General features: G+C 33.0%; 1 protein-coding gene across 2 annotated transcripts in view; it reads left to right on the top strand.

The window, feature by feature from the left end:
• The window catches only part of LOC140056851 (ABC transporter G family member 20-like), a 33,340-nt gene that overhangs the window by 1,862 nt on the left and 10,796 nt on the right, over nucleotides 1-20,682 (top strand). The window contains exons 2-21 of one of the 2 annotated variants that reach the window (XM_072102352.1): nucleotides 713-847; nucleotides 1,273-1,432; nucleotides 1,569-1,723; nucleotides 2,381-2,488; nucleotides 3,077-3,170; nucleotides 3,654-3,728; nucleotides 4,210-4,266; nucleotides 5,132-5,267; nucleotides 5,565-5,670; nucleotides 6,430-6,598; nucleotides 7,318-7,421; nucleotides 7,921-7,994; nucleotides 8,305-8,354; nucleotides 8,908-8,982; nucleotides 9,312-9,382; nucleotides 10,028-10,116; nucleotides 10,571-10,674; nucleotides 12,841-13,000; nucleotides 13,612-13,716; nucleotides 14,374-15,346. In XM_072102352.1, coding sequence (XP_071958453.1) covers nucleotides 732-847; nucleotides 1,273-1,432; nucleotides 1,569-1,723; nucleotides 2,381-2,488; nucleotides 3,077-3,170; nucleotides 3,654-3,728; nucleotides 4,210-4,266; nucleotides 5,132-5,267; nucleotides 5,565-5,670; nucleotides 6,430-6,598; nucleotides 7,318-7,421; nucleotides 7,921-7,994; nucleotides 8,305-8,354; nucleotides 8,908-8,982; nucleotides 9,312-9,382; nucleotides 10,028-10,116; nucleotides 10,571-10,674; nucleotides 12,841-13,000; nucleotides 13,612-13,716; nucleotides 14,374-14,480 — 2,115 coding nt within the window. In that variant the 5' untranslated portion in view covers nucleotides 713-731 and the 3' untranslated portion in view covers nucleotides 14,481-15,346. Of the gene's footprint in view, nucleotides 1-712; nucleotides 848-1,272; nucleotides 1,433-1,568; nucleotides 1,724-2,380; nucleotides 2,489-3,076; nucleotides 3,171-3,653; nucleotides 3,729-4,209; nucleotides 4,267-5,131; nucleotides 5,268-5,564; nucleotides 5,671-6,429; nucleotides 6,599-7,317; nucleotides 7,422-7,920; nucleotides 7,995-8,304; nucleotides 8,355-8,907; nucleotides 8,983-9,311; nucleotides 9,383-10,027; nucleotides 10,117-10,570; nucleotides 10,675-12,840; nucleotides 13,001-13,611; nucleotides 13,717-14,373; nucleotides 15,347-20,682 lie in introns of those variants that run through there. The other variant, XM_072102353.1, reaches the window with a different exon arrangement.

Genomic DNA, 20,682 nt, shown 5'->3' with positions numbered 1-20,682 from the left:
GTTGAGGAAATTAAATATGCCAATGTAAATAGGTGATATTGATACATTTGAGTACGTATCGGCTGGTGGTCTAGAAAAAAATAATCGGATGTCATAATGTGAACTACAGTACATGATACCATAGATATTATAGTGTAAAATATTAATATTCACTATGATCCTCTATGATACATACTTCATAGCCACACATAAATACTGATGTATGTCGGAAGGCTATATACTTTATGCATGCTGCCTGACTGCCAGTGATCTAAACAATTGGTACGCAGTTGTCTGGCGGTGTCTTTTGTACGAATCGTTCGTCCGTCCCCCAGCTCGCTGTGAGACGCGTCAATATCATGTTACATGCAGGGACCAAACATTTGTTTTTCAGGTTAAAATCGGCAATTCATTTGCAACTCTTTATACAGACTATATCACTCGAAGTACGCTCATACAGGGAAGAAGGTACTGTATGAGTTATTCCGAACGAGTTTACAAATTTTTTAATTTACGAACAACTTTTTGTACTGTGGGGCACGTATTTGGACGATTTTCGAATATGAGGGTGAGGTATTGGGCATGTCGGGAATGGGGGTTCGCAGTCGGTTAAGGGGGGTTCGCTGTAAAGGGGGGGGGTTCGCCCGAACCATAAAAACCCCCCTGGCTACGGGCCTGACTATTATGAATGTTTGCAAATAGTTGCCAAAATAATTGTTTTTGTTTATCATAGGAACTAGAAATCCATAAATATGACTAGAAAAAACACAGCCCTCACCGTGCAAGGAATTCACAAGCACTATGGCACCGGAAAGAATCGACTGCCTGTACTGAATGGCCTAAACATGACAGTAAATCAAGGCACTATGTAAGTTTTATACTGTATGTAGATAGATATATTTTATTGGTCCAAATATTGTAAAAATATAAAAAGTTATATATATAATACAGTAAATATAACAACTTTGAAATAATGGCATGAGGTGAATGATGAACGGTTATATTTCAACTCCCTGCGTGAATTCATCTCTCAAATAAACGCCCTGAGCATTTTTTTTTTCTCGAAAATTTTGAACATTTATGTTTGTAGTAGAATTCATTGGTTTCCATTTTTTACAAAAAAATTGTGAAACAATTTTAACTGTATTTTATCACTTCTTGATATTAATTGTGGAAATTATTTGATACATGTAATTGTATTGCAGCTAATAAAAATGAACATGCCTCCCTCAAATAATATTAGAGCACGTATTTATTTTTAGTAGCATGTCTTATTTGTACGTATTTTGACAGATATGGTCTGCTAGGAGCAAGTGGGTGTGGAAAAACAACGCTTTTAAGATGCTGCCTTGGTAGATTGCGTTATGATAGTGGTACCATCATCATCTGCGGAAAGCCACCATTGACCCAGGGTCATGGCGTACCTGGACCAATGGTTGGATACATGCCTCAGGTGTGTGAAGAAATAAGAAATACATTATAAATAAGAGTATAAATGCTGTAATTAGTGTACTGTATATTAAACTTCTTCTTTATTGATGATGTCATGAAAATTATAATACAGCAAGTTGCTTTATTTCCCTATACAGGAGACTGCCCTCTATGAAGAATTTACAATTCATGAAACATTGACTTATTTTGGAACATTGTGTAGCATGAAGAAAGATAAGTTGCAAGCCAGGAAAGAGTTTCTAGTTGAATTGCTTCACCTTCCCACACCAAAATCTTTGATATCTAACCTAAGGTGAGAACCACTATTGAAGTGTTCAGTACATGTATGTCTGTCTGGCGAGCACACACCCTAAAGCCTGTTTTTCATTAGGGTTATGGCTGTGCATTTTTGCACGTCACAAAAAGTAGATGAAACTAGAAGAAAACTCAGAGAGCACAAACCTCCGCCAATGCCACATGTCAATAAAGACGTAATAATAAAGCTTTTTCAGTTAAAATCCCTGTGGTTAGCTTGATATTTGAACCAGGCATATGATAATTGAATCACATGTTCCCATACAGCTATGAAAACATCCATTAAAATCTTATGAAAATCTGACTTTTTGAGTAATCCTGCTAACTAACAAATATAAAAAGAAACAGACACACCCGATGGACCTCATAACCTCTCGCCATTCTGGCGGAGGTAGATATTAATAAGCATGTGCATTAGTGAAATTCACTTACAGAAAACCAGCTTAAGACAGACAAAACTGTTCATATTTGTTTTAGTAATTAAAGACATTACAGTTTATAAGGGAGTTGTTTTGGCTATTTGGCCCAGTTAAAAAGTACTTTATGATAATATTGGTTGTGTTGCTGTGAAATAATAATATCCAAATCTAATAATTATATGTATATTACTTAAAAGCAATTACTGTAAAATGATTTTAATTTCTTTTTTTCACAGTGGTGGACAAAAAAGAAGAGTTTCCTTTGCTGTCGCGTTGCTTCATTCACCTCAGTTGTTGATTTTGGACGAGCCAACTGTAGGAGTTGATCCTATGCTAAGAATGAGGTACAGTAGTACCTCTATTAAAGATGTCTTGTCCACCTGAAAAATAATTTTAATATTTTTTTTGTTGAATATGCCATTTTAATGTCACATAATTGTTATCCACTTTGACAAAAAACTGGATCTAAACAAAATGTATTTACCTGAAAAACTGTAATTTAAAACAAAATGAATGATCAAATTGGCTGCCAGCCAATGGATTTTTGGTTGATTTTAACTATTTATTATATTATTTTATAAGTGAAAAGATTATTTTTTCCCTCTACGGAAGTGATGAACTTAAAACTACAAAATAACCTATTCAAAGTCTGATTTAATTAATCTTCATTTTTCATGTTTTTTTGGGACAATACATCTTTAAGAGGACACCTGTGGGACGTAAAAAAAAGTATCTATATATACTAGGGTTGTCTAATGTCACATATTAATAACACATATTTCCCCTTGATTGTTTCACAGGAAAGCATCCCCTTAAACTGAGTTTCTCCTGCAAATTGGAAGGTGTTCTACTGTGCTGTATATTGTTTTACCTTATATATTTCAAAGAAACCAAATTGCTTTCATGGTTTTATCAATCTTCCCTGTTTTTAGAATCTGGGAACACTTAATTAATCTAACGAAAGGAGGCAAATCAACTGTTATCATTACAACGCACTATATTGAAGAAGCAAGACAGGCTGATTCGGTATGCTTTGACTGTTTTTAAAAAGATTAACAAGTGTTTTGGCTAGCTTTATTCACTAAAAACAACAAGGGCACTATATTTATCATTGACATATTTGAAAATAAACGTTCATGCTAATTAACAGAGTCATATTAAAGTTATTGTATTGTCATGGGAAATTCCTAAATTCAGTGTAATTGTTTTTATTAAAATGATTACAATATGTGACTATGTATCCTGGATACAGTGGGTAACATCGCAGTGTCTCCTTGATACAGTGGGTAACATGTTGGGCTGTATCCTGGCTACAATGGGTAACATGTTGGACTGTATCTCGGATACAGTGGTTAACATGTGGTGGTGTATCCTGGATACAGTGGTGACCATGAGACACTGTATCATGAGACTTTATTTTACTGACTTGCTAATTGTATTCCTCCTTTCTGATTGTTTCTTGATTTATGCTATAGTTCTTAGTCTTTCATATTTTCTTACTTTTCTTAGGTTGGATTGATGAGAAGTGGTGTGCTTTTATCTGAGTCTGCTCCACAAGATCTTATGCATTATCATCAAATGCAGGTTTGTTTTTTATGTTTCTTTTTTTACTGCTTTAGGTACATACAACTAAGGTTTACCAAGAGTGACATTCATTGTCCTCCAGGGAGCTGGAAATCATCTTTCACTTACAGAAAAATATGGAGATCCTCTACAAAGTTTTGAGTGGAGTTGAACATCGTCAGACTTTGAACAGTATTTGAATCCTCTGGACTTGGACTTCGGTAGGCAAGCCAAACCACCTAGTTCTTGCCTCTACAGTAGTGGAATCTTATCTTGGTTGTTAATAATCTTGTTTTTCGTGCTCCTAGATACAAATACTGGTCATGTCTCGGTATTACAATATTTCGCATGGCCAAACCAAAGCATTTTGGGAATAGTTTTACTTAGTTCAAAAAGCTTAGGTTTAGATCTTGTTCTGAAATGGCCATTTACATTTTTGTGTCAGTCCCAATTAAATCCGAATTGAATAGTTTTAATGATTATACTTAATATATCATTTTAGACTCTAGAGGGTGTGTTTTTAAAACTATGCATGAGGGATGCAAGTGAACCTCAAGAGGTAAGGACATTCATTATTTTAATTCACTCTGACATAACAACAAGTAACAATATTATATTGAACCCTATAAAGAAGACCGGGACTCAACAAAGTTTCCCCACTAGGGGTTGGCTATAGTTTAAAAACACCTTGTTCATTTCCCCATGATATAGGTGTCCCAAAAGTGGGGCTACTGTACATACAAACATGACATACTAATTACACATTTACTTAAAGATGTATTGTCCCTTGAAACACAAAAAAATGATGGTCAAAATATTCTAAATTTAAAGTGGCCATATCAAAGTAATATTAAAGTTATTCACTTTAAGTCGAAAATTTGAGCCAAAAACAACAAGTTTACGTAATTAACAGGTAAATTAGTTTGATTACATTTCATCTGGAAAATCGTCACGAGCGAAAGTAAACAAAGATTTCAAACCATGAGTACGCATTATGCATATGCTAAATTAGGATTGTTTACAACTCGTCACGGTTAAGAAGGTATTTTCACACAGATCATGAGGAAGTTTTTTGATTATGCATACAGAGTAGCCAAACAAGCGCGTTTCATTATGGGATATGTTTCGATTGAAAACTTTGACTGGAAGTCAAAGTTATTTTTTTAACAAAAAAAGTCTGTATTTCAGTTAAATTTTTTTGTTTCCAAAAAATTTTTGGTGATAGTTAATAACTATTATGATACTTCAAAATGACCCACCTTTTTTCAAAATCTATTATTTTTCATTTTTTTGGAATTAGTCAAAGGGACAATACATCTTTAATAGAATATCAAAGTATTCAAATTGTATAGAAAAAGTAAAGTAAATTGAATTGTAAACTTTGCTAAACACATTTTGACTTGCTACCATGGGTATTATTTCAGATGGTCTCTTCTGACAGCCATCATACAATGAATGTTCAGGATGTTGGTGACTATGGTAACGTAGAAAATGTTGAGAGGATAAAAGAGAGTGCAGGAGATACGGCTAGGCTGCTACCTGATGAGGAACTACCAGAAGGTATCTGTGGAAGATCCATAAATATTATTCATTTATAAAATAATGAATTTTTATGAGTGAAATGGTACAAATAATTTCATGAAGGAAAACATAACATTCCATTCATCTTTTGCCGAATTTGTTTGTTCTATTGCAAGACTATAAAACATTCACTATTAGTTTTATAACACACCTACTTTTAGCAAGAATCTAGGCTTAAACCATTCGATAATGCAGCACTTTTTATACGGATTAGAACAATTATCAATTATAGACTGAACGTTCATATTTTTATTTATTTCCAATATTGTATTTTAGTTTCTCATCAGAAGTCTGGTGGTACAAGATGGGACTTTCTTCCGAGAACAAGTAACATATCTGCCATGATCTTTAAAAGCTTTATTAAGCTAATCCGCAACCCAGGGTAAGTTGCTATATAGTATACAGTTACTTCAACCCAGGGTAAGTTGCTATATAGTATACAGTTACTTCAACCCAGGGTAAGTTGCTATATAGTATACAGTTACTTCAACCCAGGGTAAGTTGCTATATAGTATACAGTTACTTCAACCCAGGGTAAGTTGCTATATAGTATACAGTTACTTCAACCCAGGGTAAGTTGCTATATAGTATACAGTTACTTCAACCCAGGGTAAGTTGCTATATAGTATACAGTTACTTCAACCCAGGGTAAGTTGCTATATAGTATACAGTTACTTCAAATTTAATTTGTATGATGTTATGCTTCTTTTACTGTCCATTGTGGATTGTCCTGGGTGTTTTAGCTGAACTGAAGAAATCCCTTTCTGTTGTGGAAGGATTATACGCATTGTGTCCAAAGATAATCATAATTGCCAGTGTTGGTCATTAAAAAGTGTCTACTTAATTGTTTGTTTTCGCCAACAACTACTCCTTGCTTGATGTCCTTCCTCCAGTTCGGGCATTTGAAGGCTAGCTTTTCCCAGGTTTCAATATTGATATTTGTAACCTTTAAACACATCCTAAACAAACTAATGACCTCCTATGGCCGGAACCCTTTTAGCTCCCCATACATAATGATACGAGGGATTCTGTTTGCTGTCATCCTGGACGCATTAATATTTTCTTACATGCCTGTATTTATGTAGTAAAATTCTCTATTATCAAAACCTTTACAAAACATATTCTTATTTGTTTGTCCTAGTTCAATATTGTTCAGCTTTCTAATACCAATAATTGAGGTGTGTTTATTTTGTTTGTGTATTGGTAACCCTCCAAGAGGCCTTCACATGGCTGTCATCAACATGGATACTTCAACACTCAACTACAGCCAGCATTTTCTGTGGCATCTGGATAATGATACTATTGTACAGGTTAGTGACATCAAAGAATTGAACATGAAAAACATTGATTTTGACACTAGCAATTTTATTGTCTTAGGCGCTGTCTACACTAAAATTACCAACCTTTATGTGACAAAACAAGGCCATATACATGACTGCAGTCGCGTGCTCAAATTTGAGTTAGTGTTTACCGACCAACCGACCAACATAGTGAGCTGTAGAGTCGCAACTAAAAATGTGATGTGCCCATATATGGACACGATGATGTCATATCACTACGGCATTTTGACATCACACTTTTTTGTTAATTGATAGTTTGATAGTGTAGACAAAGGTTATAACATATAATTGTCAGTACCACTATTTGCACTTCCCAGCTACTACAGTAGATATCACGACCATTACAGTTATTATAATAATCATAATAATATTAATAGTTATTTAAACTTTGACCCTTGGCTTGTGCTACTTAATTAGTTGTTGTTTTATATTTTATTCATTGGACTTGATAATGACCCCATGATGGAGTCGAAACGTCGTTCTCTTTTAAGCGTTATTTTTATATTATGTATTTACAATAAACGTACTCTCATTCGTAATATTAATAGTCTGCCAAAAATAGATATCGAAAAGTAGTATAATATTATTTAATCTGTCAAAAAGGAAATGTCGTCCTCCTTTCCTGAATCCTTTGTTGTTCACAATCATCACTCATCATTATTAACATTTTGATATTAAATTATTTTTAGCATCCTTACGATAACTTCACTCATGCCTTTGAAGACGCTAAGAAAGGAGAGTATTGGGGTACTATATATATGGCGCCTACCTACAGTACAGATTTAATAACAAGGTAAACAAGTATTCTGTAGAATCCCTCCTTTGAGAGACCCTTATTAAGGGGACATCACATGGGTTCCGAATTTTTCCTTCAATAAGAGTTCCACTGTAATAGAGATCATCGTTATAGTAGAAATTAGGGAGCCGAGCGGTTAAAACAGTGGAACCGTAATCCATAGCCATAACATCGGCAAGGGTTCGAGGCTCACTCACTCCATGATTCTGTTGGTAGAACAAGTCTTCTCGGATAAGGACTATAAACCATAGGTCCAGTGTACCTGGTCAGACGATGACCGACGACGATGGTTGACAATTGACCTGACATAGGTTGATCGCCGTTCCTCCATCGAATTGAAAGCTCTCTATTGCCGAACCTGTGACAAATTTGGTAGAATTTTATCAACTCAAATCCATGATCTCCAAATGACCTGCATGAAGTTGTATGTCTTGTTCAGTTAAAATCTACTATCTCACTAGATAATTTTTTAATAATAACATAATCACCTTTTCAGATTTGTGGAAGGAACGAAGGTTGACAATGATACTATAGAGGGCAGTACAGTACATGTTCAACTTGACCTAACAAGTAAGTGGATTGAGTTTTTTTTTTTTTTTTTCAATGTTTGTAGTCAATTTTCCTTCTCTTACTATTGGTCGATGGCTGTGTACTCTCGCATTCTCTCCATTTCTTTCTATTTTTGCATTACATCTTCTTCTTCATGTACCATGTTTAAGAACATTGGCGGTTATGGCTTTCCAGATAGTCCGGTTCTCAGGCGGTTATGGCTTTCCAGATAGTCCGGTTCTCAGCGACTCTGAGAACCGGAACCGTTGCCATTAATCTTGTCTTAACTTCAGGGTTTCTTGATTCTATACTTAATTGATATTCCTTACAGATCAACAAATAGCTTTATCACTGGAACAGTCACTGTCTACAGCATACCAGGTATTTCTTATTCTTCTGTGCCCGTGCCTAAAAGGAATACAGTAAAACAATCTATAGAATGGTCTCCATTATTTGATTCAATTCAACTTTATTTAACCATGGAGGCCCAGAACAACTCATTACGGCCTTGAACTAATAATAATAATAATATCTTGATTTGGTCTTTTACCAAAAAGTCTCATAGCGCTTACAATAAAAAAGTAGTTATTAAGAGATTTAAACTGTTTTAACCATGGAGGCCCAGAACAACTCATTACGGCCTTGAACTAATAATAATAATAATAATATCTTGATTTGGTCTTTTACCAAAAAGTCTTACAGCGCTTAAAATAAAAAAGGTGGTTATTAAGAAGAGATTTAAACTGTTTTAAAATAGATGAATTAAGTAAGTAAACTGTGCACTATTTCTATTTTCTGTTCAGAGGTCAGGTTAAGTGATGTCATTTTAAGGATTTAACAGAAATTAGATTTTAAGCACTTCCAAAAAACATGCTTTTCCACAAATGGTATTAATTTTAATTTTTTATATTGACTGAGTGATTTTTTTTTTAAGGATTTCATTTCAGATTTGCTAAGTAGTATTAAGTTTCCAAAAATAAATCCTAAAATTGCAGAGCTCCCTCTACAGGTTAGTTTGTACTCTAAACTGTTAATAAATTTTTTTTTTACTTATACTATATACTGTATTTTCTATTTATAAACATGACATTTTTTTCGTTAATTTAAAATGTTGTGAATTTCTTTTTAAATCCGATCTTTTCCTATTTATGAAATATAGTACTTTTTTTGTCACGTATAGCTTCTTTTATTTTTTAAGATTTCTTGTACTTGTTTGTATTATCTACTTTTTGCTTATAAGAAATATTGTAATCTGTTCTCTGTAAAAAAAAAGTTGAATCAAAGTATAATTTTATTGAATTGTTCTTTTTCAAATATTTGGTTTTCTTTTATTCAAAGTTTGGTGAGCCAATTTATGGAACCGAGGAGTCTGATTTTACTGATTTTATGGCACCTGGGGTCATACTAAGGTAAATATGATCATTGAACAAATACAACTAAAAAACATTAAAAAAGAGTGGCCCTAATTTTATTCAATATCCGATAGTCGACTTTTGCAAGGAAGTGAATCAACAAGTACAAGAAAGTTGAACTGCAATGATTTTTTTTATGTGCATGACAATGTATCTTTAATAATAATATTTAATAATCGTTATAAAAACTGAAAACAAAAATGGAGGGAACATATTCTTGCATTGTGAGTTTTATACACCCTAACTTGGTTAAAAATGTGACAATACAGTTGACTACAGGTAGATGGGTAAACAAATAACTATGAGGAAGTAAGCATGCAAGAAAAACATTAAAATTTCAAACATGTCTGACACATCCTGCAGTGATTGATTGAGGCAATTTTTCTTTCATCATTAGACTTAGGAAGGGAGTCGCTGACCAGTGCTGGCCTAGGCTTGAAAAAGCTATGCCTTACTATTTTAAGGTTTAAAATATCTGAAGAAGTTGGTTAAAGCATACGTAAAACTGTTAGGTTCAATAGTTTAGAATTCGTTATCAACTAGTTATTGCCTATATTTTCAATTTCAATTTTTATTTTGTATTTTATATAATTTTGATTTATTGAATTACAACTAAATACTTACAATTCTTTTTTTGTCTAGTATTGTATTCTTCTTGGCTGTATCAATGACTAGTATCACTTTTATTTTGGAGCGCAAAGAAGGCTTGTTAGAAAGAACATGGGTAGCAGGTAAATTACAGTTGACTATTTTTACACACTTTATGTAGGTCTTCTTAAGCCCTTTCTACATCTATCAAACTTTTTGTGACAAAAAAGTGTACGCAAATATGGCAGTGATATGCTTAAATATGGTAGTGATATGACATCACCGTGTCCATATATGGGCACATCACATTTTTTGTCACATAAAGTTTGATAGTGTAAACAGAGCTTTAGATGTGGATAGAACTTCTAAATATTGAGTCAACTATTTAGTAAGAGTGCTTAACATCTTCATGTACTGTACACACAAAGGGAGTCACATAGAAAGGGTTCTCCTGAAATTGGAAATTGGGGTTGTTATAAAAGCTATCACAACTTTGTTTTGTTTGTGAGTATGCACAGATATTATTGCTTCATATTCTGTTGTGTTTTGCCAAACAATCATTGTCTTTACAGGTTTACTACTTTAATTCTATTTTAGGCGCCAAAGCGACAGAAGTGATGCTATCTCATGTTGTGGTTCAGTTTGTTATAATAGCAGTGCAAACAGCTATTGTTCTTGTCTTTATCCTGTTAATCTTTGATGTAAGTTAATGCATTTTACATTAAAATACATCATGAATAATTCCACCAAACTTTCGAGTTAAAATAACTTTTGTGAGACATTTGATAAATAGGCAAACTGCCTTAAAATGTCTTGACATGTTTTGAGAAACTATTTTCATCATCAGAACAGAAAACAATGCCTAGAGTACTTATATACCAATAGGACAGGTTGTATGTAAATGAGGAAGTAATTTGCATGATAAAACAACAAGGAACGTAGGCAACAAACAATCATATGGCAAGCGTGACGCCTAAGTTATAGATTTGTTTGTTCAAGGAAGGTTTACTCCATGTGATGTGCATCATATATTGACGATAATAATTAATTAAATAATTTGTTTCTCTTATACATACATTTTATTTATTTTGTTCTCGCTTGCACTGATTATTTTTATGCTAAACAATTTAACCACCTGTAATTTCAAATTATGTTTTGAATGTCGCCCTCAATATTTCTTTGCCATGTGAAACAGATTTTTAGTGCAAAAAACATATTTTTGTGACATTTTTGTTATCATATTCTTATGATTACGAAAGTTCCTTACTATTTTACAAGACAAATGTATTATTTGGCTTGACACCAAATTTCAGGATTGAACCACTTATATCTGTAATCTTAGTCCTATACTTTGTCTAATCTACACTTAATTTTATCCAATACAATAGAATACATTATAGTCAGGTATACATTTTGTGGTGAATGAAATCAGTTTTATTCTTATATATTACTCATAACTTGTAAACAGTTTACAATAATGTCTTTATTTTGTGGTCCATTGACCTTGAGATTTTCATCTCCTTAAAGTACTCAAAAGAACATTTTTAAGAACAAATTAGAAATAATATAATAATAATAATAGTATGAATTGTAAACAGGATGCGTTTATTACAATTTAGAAACCCCTTGATGTGTTTCGTTTTCAGTAATTATAATGAAAGTCTTTTGGACTTATTAATACAATGCCTGGTATTATATTCTTTTTTTTACAACTAAACAAAGTTTAGTGGAAAGAAAAAGGCAATCATCAAGTGATTGATTGAGTGAGTGAGTGGCCGAGCGGTTAAGACAGTGGAACCGTAATTACTTAGCCATAACATCGGCAAGGGTTCGAGGCTCACTCGCTCCATGGTTCTGGTGGTAGAACGAGTCTTCTCGGATAAGGACTATAAACCGTAGGTCCAGTGTACACATCTAGCTCGTGTGCACTTTAAAGAACCTAGTACATCTTTCGAGACGAGTAGGGGGTTACCCCGGTGTATTAGTACATCACAGCCACTGATCACCAACTGGGCCCTCTGGGAGACCAGTCTTTGACTGAAGAGGTTACCCAGTATAAATATAAATTTCAATTCAATCAAAAACAACTAACAATTGAAAAAAAAATTTATTTTTTAAAAGACTGGTCTTATTAGAATATCTTTGTAGATAGAATTATAGATATAAATTTTTATAGTATTATAATTATTAATCATTATTCAATCTTTATTTCCATCATAACAAACATAAAATACAAATTAAGATGGAGGACGTACAACTAAGGCAAAGCCTGAAAAAACGTTGTACAGTACTTTACAATAATAACACTAACACTAACATAGACATAATAATATTGAAGGAACAGAAGTAAATATTTATAAATATACATATATATTTACAATTTAGATAAATAAAGACATAACCCACCCACCCTAATATTCCAAAATGAACAAGTTATCTATTAATATATAAGTATAAATAAGAAATATAAACTGTACAAGGTAAAGCCACTTAGTTTGAGTGATTTTATATTGTTGCCTTTCCATAATAAACATAATGTAATGATGTGGAATTGTCTTGTGTTGAACTCATCTCTCAGATGCACTGTATAACTGCTTATTATAATATAATGAAATAATAATGAATAATAAAGTGCGTCTATGGTTTTAGAATATGAGTTTTGAATAGTCAAAATGATCTTGTTAAGTGCACTACAAAATATATTTTACGGTTTTCAAATCTCTAAATTGGCAAAAATTCTATTTTTTGATGATTTTTCGTTTTCTTTGTCTTGCTTGTTTTTTATATAAAATATTCTGAAATAACATGATCATCATATATCTTGCTCTTAAACATTCAGTTTAAAGATTGATCTTTTATGTTGTTAGGTACCAAATGAAGGCTCCCTTCTGATGGTGATAGTGCTTACACTATTCCAGGGCCTGAATGGAATGGCTTATGGCTTGTTTGTCTCTAGTGTTTGTGACAATGAGATATCGGCAATGCAATTGTCGCTGGGATCTTTCTATCCACTGATCCTTATGAGTGGTAAGTACTTGTATGTATTAATATTTAAAATAATTCAATTTCTTCCCAATCTGATTCAAATTAAAATACTGAGTTTTAAAAAGGATAAAATGTAATGTATTAATTTAATATACAGTAATTTCTCCCAATATCGAACTCTCTGAAAACCTGTGAACTCTCCCAAAATCAAATTTTCCTTGAAGCCCAAAGGTTCCAAATTTGTTTTACCAGTAAAAACACATTCCAAATACCAGACTTTTCAGAAAACCAGAGATATTTGGCCAGCCCAAAGGTGTCCAGTATTGGGAGAATTATGTAATAATATATATTATTAGGTACAGAGTTATCATATTGTTCAGACTAGAGAATTTCCATAGAAACCTTAGTTTATTGTTTAATGCCACAAGTTTTAATTGTTTTATGCTGTCAAAATGTTGTTTTTTAAACCAATATTAAGTCAAATCACTTTTTAAAACTAAACCTTTTATGGTTCCACTTTCACTGCGGTTCTTTTTTATCATAAGGGTACAGCAGAAAAGTGGTCATTAATTCTTTCATACTATGAGCATATAATATTATGATCAATAACTAATGTACTAACTTGTTTACTATATGTTGTTACTTGTGTGCAGGTATCATGTGGCCTCTTGAAGGCGTACCATATCCACTGATGTACTTCAGTTATATGATGCCACAGACATATGCTATTATTTGTCTTCGCTGCATTTTAGCAAGAGGTATATACATATATACAGTAGTACAGTAATAGTTTACTGGTGCAATGATTCTATTGGCTTTTTAAGATGCCACAAATTTCTGGATCTTTCCAAACTGCAAAGATTTCATTTAATGATAAATTATTTTTTAGTTATGTGAACTAGCAATTAGGCCTTTAAAAATTCTTTTATGGAGTGGGTAGGCACAGAAAATCAATGGTACAGACAAATGGGCCTTCTAGTCGGTAAATACATGTGAGAGGAACATCATGTTTTATCAGTTCTTTAAAAGTAAATCTCTCCCCCTACAAACGTGTTAGTGAGAGGTAAAGAGATGGTGTAACTGTGAAATGATGTTTACCCCTCCAGTTTCAGTTCAGTTTTTATTTTCCAATATAAAACATAGTGTAAATAAATATATGCATAAAAAATGGAAGGATGACCAAAAAAAGAGCAGTTACTGTCACTAGCTCTCCACATCTGTCCTCTGCACATCTTGCACATTACTTTTTTTAAATTTTCTTCCCCATATCTTTCTATGCCATATTTGGTCATAATATTATCTTTCTATGCCATATTTGGTCATAATATTATCTTTCTATGCCATATTTGGTCTTGCTCTTCTATAACTTTCTCTTCACTGTTCCATCTTCAAGTTCATAATTGTTTCTTTTATAGGATGGAGTATCAACTACTTTAATGTGTATATGGGATTTGTCACCAGTTTTGCTTGGACGTTTGTACTACTTTGCCTATCTGCTCTAATGATTCATCTACGGAAATAATCACCATTTCTTAACCAATTTTAATACATTTCAAATCACACCTTCTGGTTATGATTTTATTTTGTTTATAATAGAGAGAGGTAATATTACTAAATAATTACGTAAGGAAAATTACAATAATAATTTGAAGCCCTTTTAAGGAGATACTTTTGCGACCTAACAAAGTTTCCACTTAATATGGGTTTTCTCCTGAATAGGGGTTGGCAGTAGTGGTAAGGAAATAGCCTGTGCCTGTTTCACTGGAACATATCTCCTATAGGGGACACTTTTGTACTATTTGATTATTTTTTGGCACAGCCGCTGCTTTGTAAAGACTTTGCACCTACTACTGTACATCCAATCCAATCAATCAATGGTACAGGTCAACATTTGACGAAAAATACTTTTATATCATTCATTTTTGTTATGTATATATCATCTGAACTAATACGCCGTCCGTTATGTCCTTGAAAAAAACAAAACGTCTGGTTTTTCACTGACTTCACTCGGGTGTGTATTAATACACTACACTGGTAGTTGTTTTATATACATTATTGTACCAAGTGAAGTAGACTTGCCCCAAGTCTGTATTTATTGTCTTTTTTTTTTATTTATTTGTTTTTATTTCGACCGCGATTTTTGTCTGAAAATACAAACTCAAGTAATACACGTATGAAACGCCATATGTGCAAAAATATTTAATATACTAATATTAAGACAAAACTCCGTCTGGAGCCCAGACTGCAAGTGAAGTAACCTTTATAGTTACAATATACAAAGTACATCAAATGAAGTAATTTGATATAGATCAACATTTTAAAAACCTTATTTCATCCATCCAATTATAATAAAAAAAAACTCATGACTTTGTGCCTGAATGCTGGACAGTGTAAAGGGCCTTTCACACCTGTTCCGGCACGGTTCCGGTCCGGCGAATCGAACACCAATGTTTCGTTTTTACGACGCTCCACGCGGCCAAGCACCAATCGATATGCGCGTAGCCGCGTGAAAACGAAACATTGACGTTCGATTGGATTTGCCGTCGCCGGACCGGAACCGTGCCGGAGCAGGTGTGAAAGGCCCTTAAGGTAGGAAAATATTGGTATGAAGCGCGACTTTTAATGGTTTCTATAATAAAAATTCTTTTTTAATCAAGATAATAATGAAGCGCATAGCTATTTGAAGCAATACAGTTTTTATAAGAGCAATTCTTGGATTCAGTTTTGTGAAGACAAACTGTTAAACATGAACGAAGCTTTCAGAAAGCAAACAACGCGTCAGGAAAGCGAATAACGCGTCAGGAAAGCGAATAACGCGTCAGGAAAGCGAATAACGCGTCAGGAAAGCGAATGACATGAAGTAATAATAAAAATTGTGCAATTTATGCGATATCAATGCAAAATCTTTCAACCGTTCCTATTTTACATTTTAATGCAAATTTATGAAATATATTTACCTTTGTGTTATTTCAAAGGGTGTTTTAAATCAAGTGGTTTCTTCACATTCGATAACTGGTTTTATTTTTTAAATCAGAAATGAAATTATACACATTTAGTAATACAATTTTTATTGTGTTTGCTTACGCTTTTAAAACATGTGACATAGTTTCAGAAGTAAATAGGCTAGTTTGGAATATTGTATATTTTGATAGTTTAGACGAATTTCATTTTAGTACACTTCTATGAAGTTTAATTCGAACACAAATTATTTTGATCAATTTATGCACAAATGTATTATATTCTGCAAATATTCGTTATGTTATATATATTGTTTTAGTGTTGTATTTGTAGGTGTTATTAATATGTGAAATAGCCAGGTTAAATATGATATTTGTACACCGTCTAATTAGGCATAACATTGTGTGTGTGTATATAGCTATATATTTTTTTGGTATAATATAAGGATGAGTGATGAGTAAAATGTTTACTTGTAACATGTAGAAGCATATTAGTTAGAACGAAACTCAACAAATGGTTCATGGACAGTAGAAGAGTGACTAGAAGGGATGTATAATTTATATAGTATAATTAATACTATAAAATACTAAAACAACAAAATACATTCACAGACATTAGAAGGAATTTTAAACCGCCCGGTGATATACTGAATATTGATTAATTAATTGAAACGATAAACATGAGGAAATCTGTAAGAATGAGAAAAAGCCACATTTGTTTATATATACTTTTCATAATGTGATTATGTAATTAGTATTTTTACCAGGGATGAGTAATCGTATACTTTAGATTTCTAAAAAAATAAATGCTTGCGAATAACAACAACAGAATATTCGCCTTTTAATGTAGACTTTAGCACAAGAAAAAACCATCCTGCCCAAAACAGAAAAATATGGAAACAAATCGTGGGAAGCGTAATTTCGGAAAACGTTTTAAGAGAATGTGATTTTAAAGACAGACGCAACAAGTCAACACGGTTATTAAAGGAGCTGTGATTCTTTTTAATCCATGTTGAATGTTGTCACAAATTTGGCGAAATGTTATCTGAATTGTTTTGCCACTCGAATTTCTTCTAGCTACTTTCACAGTTTTGCCATTCTTCTTTGTTGGCAATCAACCGGACACGTGGTTACATCTGGTTTTGGAAAAAATCTTCGAAGACAACACTCTGGTGAGCATTTTCTTTTAACTTAAAAACTTCACCGTTTAACTCGTCATCATCCTTCACGTTGTTAAATTGACCAGGAATTCGAAGGTCTTGTTATGCTATTCATTTTGGCTGCGTAAAAGGCCTAAAAAAAGTTTCTGGAATGTTCACATTATAGAGGGCGGCGTTTCTTACTATTGTTTTATTCACATTTCTGTAGGTTTTTTTTTGCACTAAACACGACTGTGTAGGCTTAATGAGAGTGGTTTTATTTACAATTATTGTATATGTAATGTAAATGTACTTTAATATCGAAGATATTAAATTCAAACTAGGCCTACCCTGCAGGTGCATCTATATTAGGCTCCCAAACAGGTGAGTTGTTCAATTCATCGTTCGACCACAATTTTAGAACGCCCTTTTGATGCTATTTGGTTTCTCTTTTGATTTTCATAATCGTCATTTACTTCATCAAGGTCACCAACAATACTTCGTTTGCAACGTCATAAAACGCCCCACAAACCCATAATCCCGTCAATATAATAAACAATATAAACACAAACAAATATTTAACACCAAAACCGCATTCTTCGATAATGCCTCTATGAACCATGGTGATTTTGATTTTGTTTATATTTTTTAAAAACTAGGCCAAATTTTCACGGATGAACACATTATTTTTATTGGTTTATTCGTTTTATATTTATTAAGTAAAACATTTTATTATAGGACCCACTGTTTTGAGAAAATAAAAAATGTTCGAACGCAAAAAGTTGTTTTTATTGGAGTTGATGGAGTTAGCCTGTGACGCGATTATGATGATGATTATACAAGAACGTCGGTTGTAACTCGGATGTGATTTAGATCAGCATAACTCATTTCATTTATTCATCTAAAAAAAAACAAGGACAGTACAAAGGTACAACAATAAAATAACAGAGAAACATGACACAGGGAAAACTGAAAGTGAACTAAATGGAATACTTAAACTCGATCATGCTGCACTTTGTTAACTCTGTGTGAACACCGTTATATTGTAATGATTCTGCCATTTTGGGGGATTTACATTGTTGATGGACGTTTTATAAGATATTGGATAGTTATTAACATAGTTATTACATATTAGGATCATATCCCCATGACTATTACATGATCACATGAAATGGTTCTAGAGATAAATTGATAGTTCATTGCCGGTTTTATTAAATTATACTATACTTTGATAACGCATTCCATTGCTCTTCGTAATGCTCTTCATACAAACTTGAGTGTGAGTCGAGTAGTCCCACACTTTCCGTCGACCGCAATACAGGTTAATTACGAATTAGAATCAAAATTTTTAAAGAAATATTAATTTAAAAGTTTTTAAAATGCTCATTTTCAATGTTTGGAAGGGTGATATGAAATTCGATTTGTATTTAAATCGTTTTAAAATACGATGTAGGCCTCTTTATTATCGCTATTATCTTTCATGGGCCAGGTTGTTTCTCTTTTTTGATTATAAACATCCAATCGATACATATGATAGGCCTGTAATTGCAACATTAACCAACTAGTTATTCGATGACTGACAAGATATTGTCCATCCGTGATTATTGAAAGAAAAATGAGAAAACTTAAATATGATGAGAAAAGAATTTAAGATGATGATTAATAATAGTGATGCCATCATGCCAGGACCTTAGCATGCGTCCTACTTTCAGATAGAATAGCTCTTTAAAAATGTTCATTTAGTACGTGTGACCACAATTTCACTAAAGCTTGCGGATTAATATAATTTGTGATTAATATCCTACTAGTATTTTTTAACAACTATATTAAGGTTACAGGTGACGTCACAAATTGTATTAATCTCTACTAATAATAATAATTAATGAACTTGTTCCTTTGTAGGATATTTTACCGAGAAAAAGTGAATAGAAAGAACGTTAAGTCCACTTGAACTTGGACGGAATGCATAGTTATGTGTGAGTAACACATTGAGTAAGTGCTATTGACACGTTGTAACCACGGGAGTATAACAGGTTGACAAGAAATAGTGTCTGCATTTTTTACGGTATCGCGACAAGGAACTATCCATGTTGTGTACACAGATCTGACATTGTGTGCCCGGTACCTTCTGGGATTTCAAGGGGTGTGTGGGTGATGGGAAATCATCCCGATCTCGCCTTCCTGAAATTCTTTAAATGTTACGTCATGGGACCGACCTGTTGTGATCCGTTCAACAGTAAAACGACTGCCAAAACAGGCTTAGGCCTATATTAGACCTAGAACATTTACGTCACAGAAAAGTATATAATACATTATGACCAAATTCCATCCTACGAAATGTACTGACGCGTTTCGATCATCGGGGGCGTATCTAGACCATGTACGGTACACGTGATGGAACGGGCGAGAAATTACATTTGGGTGGGGCTTCTGAAAATAACTCGGTCGACTATATTTTTGGAAAATATGTCCTTTCGTTCATCCGCCTTTGTGGGTTTGAAATGTTTAAAATGTTCGGTATACTGTACAATGAATGTTCTCATATTTGTTTTGACATAACTTGTATTTACACATTGTGTGATATCAAATTCCTCTCGCTTAAAATCTCAAATACGACCGTTTATTTGAAGTAGACCATAAATCCGGTTTATGTTATGCAATATGTTTTCTAATAGGACTATATAGGCCTAAGCATTTTAAATTTAGTTAATGTTGAGTAACATAGATTTAAACAAAACATATTTTCTTCTGCCATAGTAATGGTAGGCTTGTGCTGCTTCTTTTTCGTGCAACGCAAACAATTCCAAACAATATATGAAAGTTATTAGAATGTTTGTCTGCACCTGCCTTTTAAGCACTTCGTAACTTCTTGACTTAGGCCTAAGCGGCGCATAAAGGCAAATTAATGTCAGCCATGTAGAAAGCAAGATACCTGTAACTAATGTCAAAAAGAAATAGAATTACATATAAATAGACTAATAACGTACTTCTGTTTGAAGTGATGCGCTTTTAATTAATCAAGGACAATGTTTGTTTTCCTTGTTCGAAAGTGGTAGGATAAGGAAGCTGGCCTTGGTCTTAGAGGACAATAGTCAAATATGTGTAGGTGTTTGAATACGTGACCTAGTTTTTTGACAATTAAAAAACAATAATACGTCTTACCTGGGGCTTCTGGAAATATGGGTTCTCGCATGTTTTTAAAATTATATTTTTCCAGATCCGATCTTGCTTTTTTATATGTTTTGGTTTTCTAAAATATTTTAAAATAATCTTACTCCAGCAATTCAGTCTTTATTTGTCTCGTTTTGTTTTTTCAGCTTTTCTGTATGTAGGCTAAAAAAGAATTAGATAACACATATTAACTGGTTTCCCGACACAAGTTGTTTTTCTCTTATTTTTTAACAATTATTTGAAAGGTAAAAACAAACATTTTATTTTTGAATGAATTTATGTTCGTCATGGTTTCATTTATGGTTCGTGTAAATACTTATTTTTGAATAATTGGAAGTTTGAAAGCCTTTACTGAGAACAGTGCTTTATGGTATATAGGTCATTGACCTCGAACATAGACACTACCGTGTTGCATACAATAACATTTCTTATTGTTAACAAAATATTTTGGGAAATT

Source organism: Antedon mediterranea, chromosome 8, assembly GCF_964355755.1.
Source record: "Antedon mediterranea chromosome 8, ecAntMedi1.1, whole genome shotgun sequence".
Taxonomy (NCBI): Eukaryota; Metazoa; Echinodermata; class Crinoidea; order Comatulida; family Antedonidae; genus Antedon; species Antedon mediterranea.
This window is presented reverse-complemented; position numbering and strand designations above follow the sequence as displayed.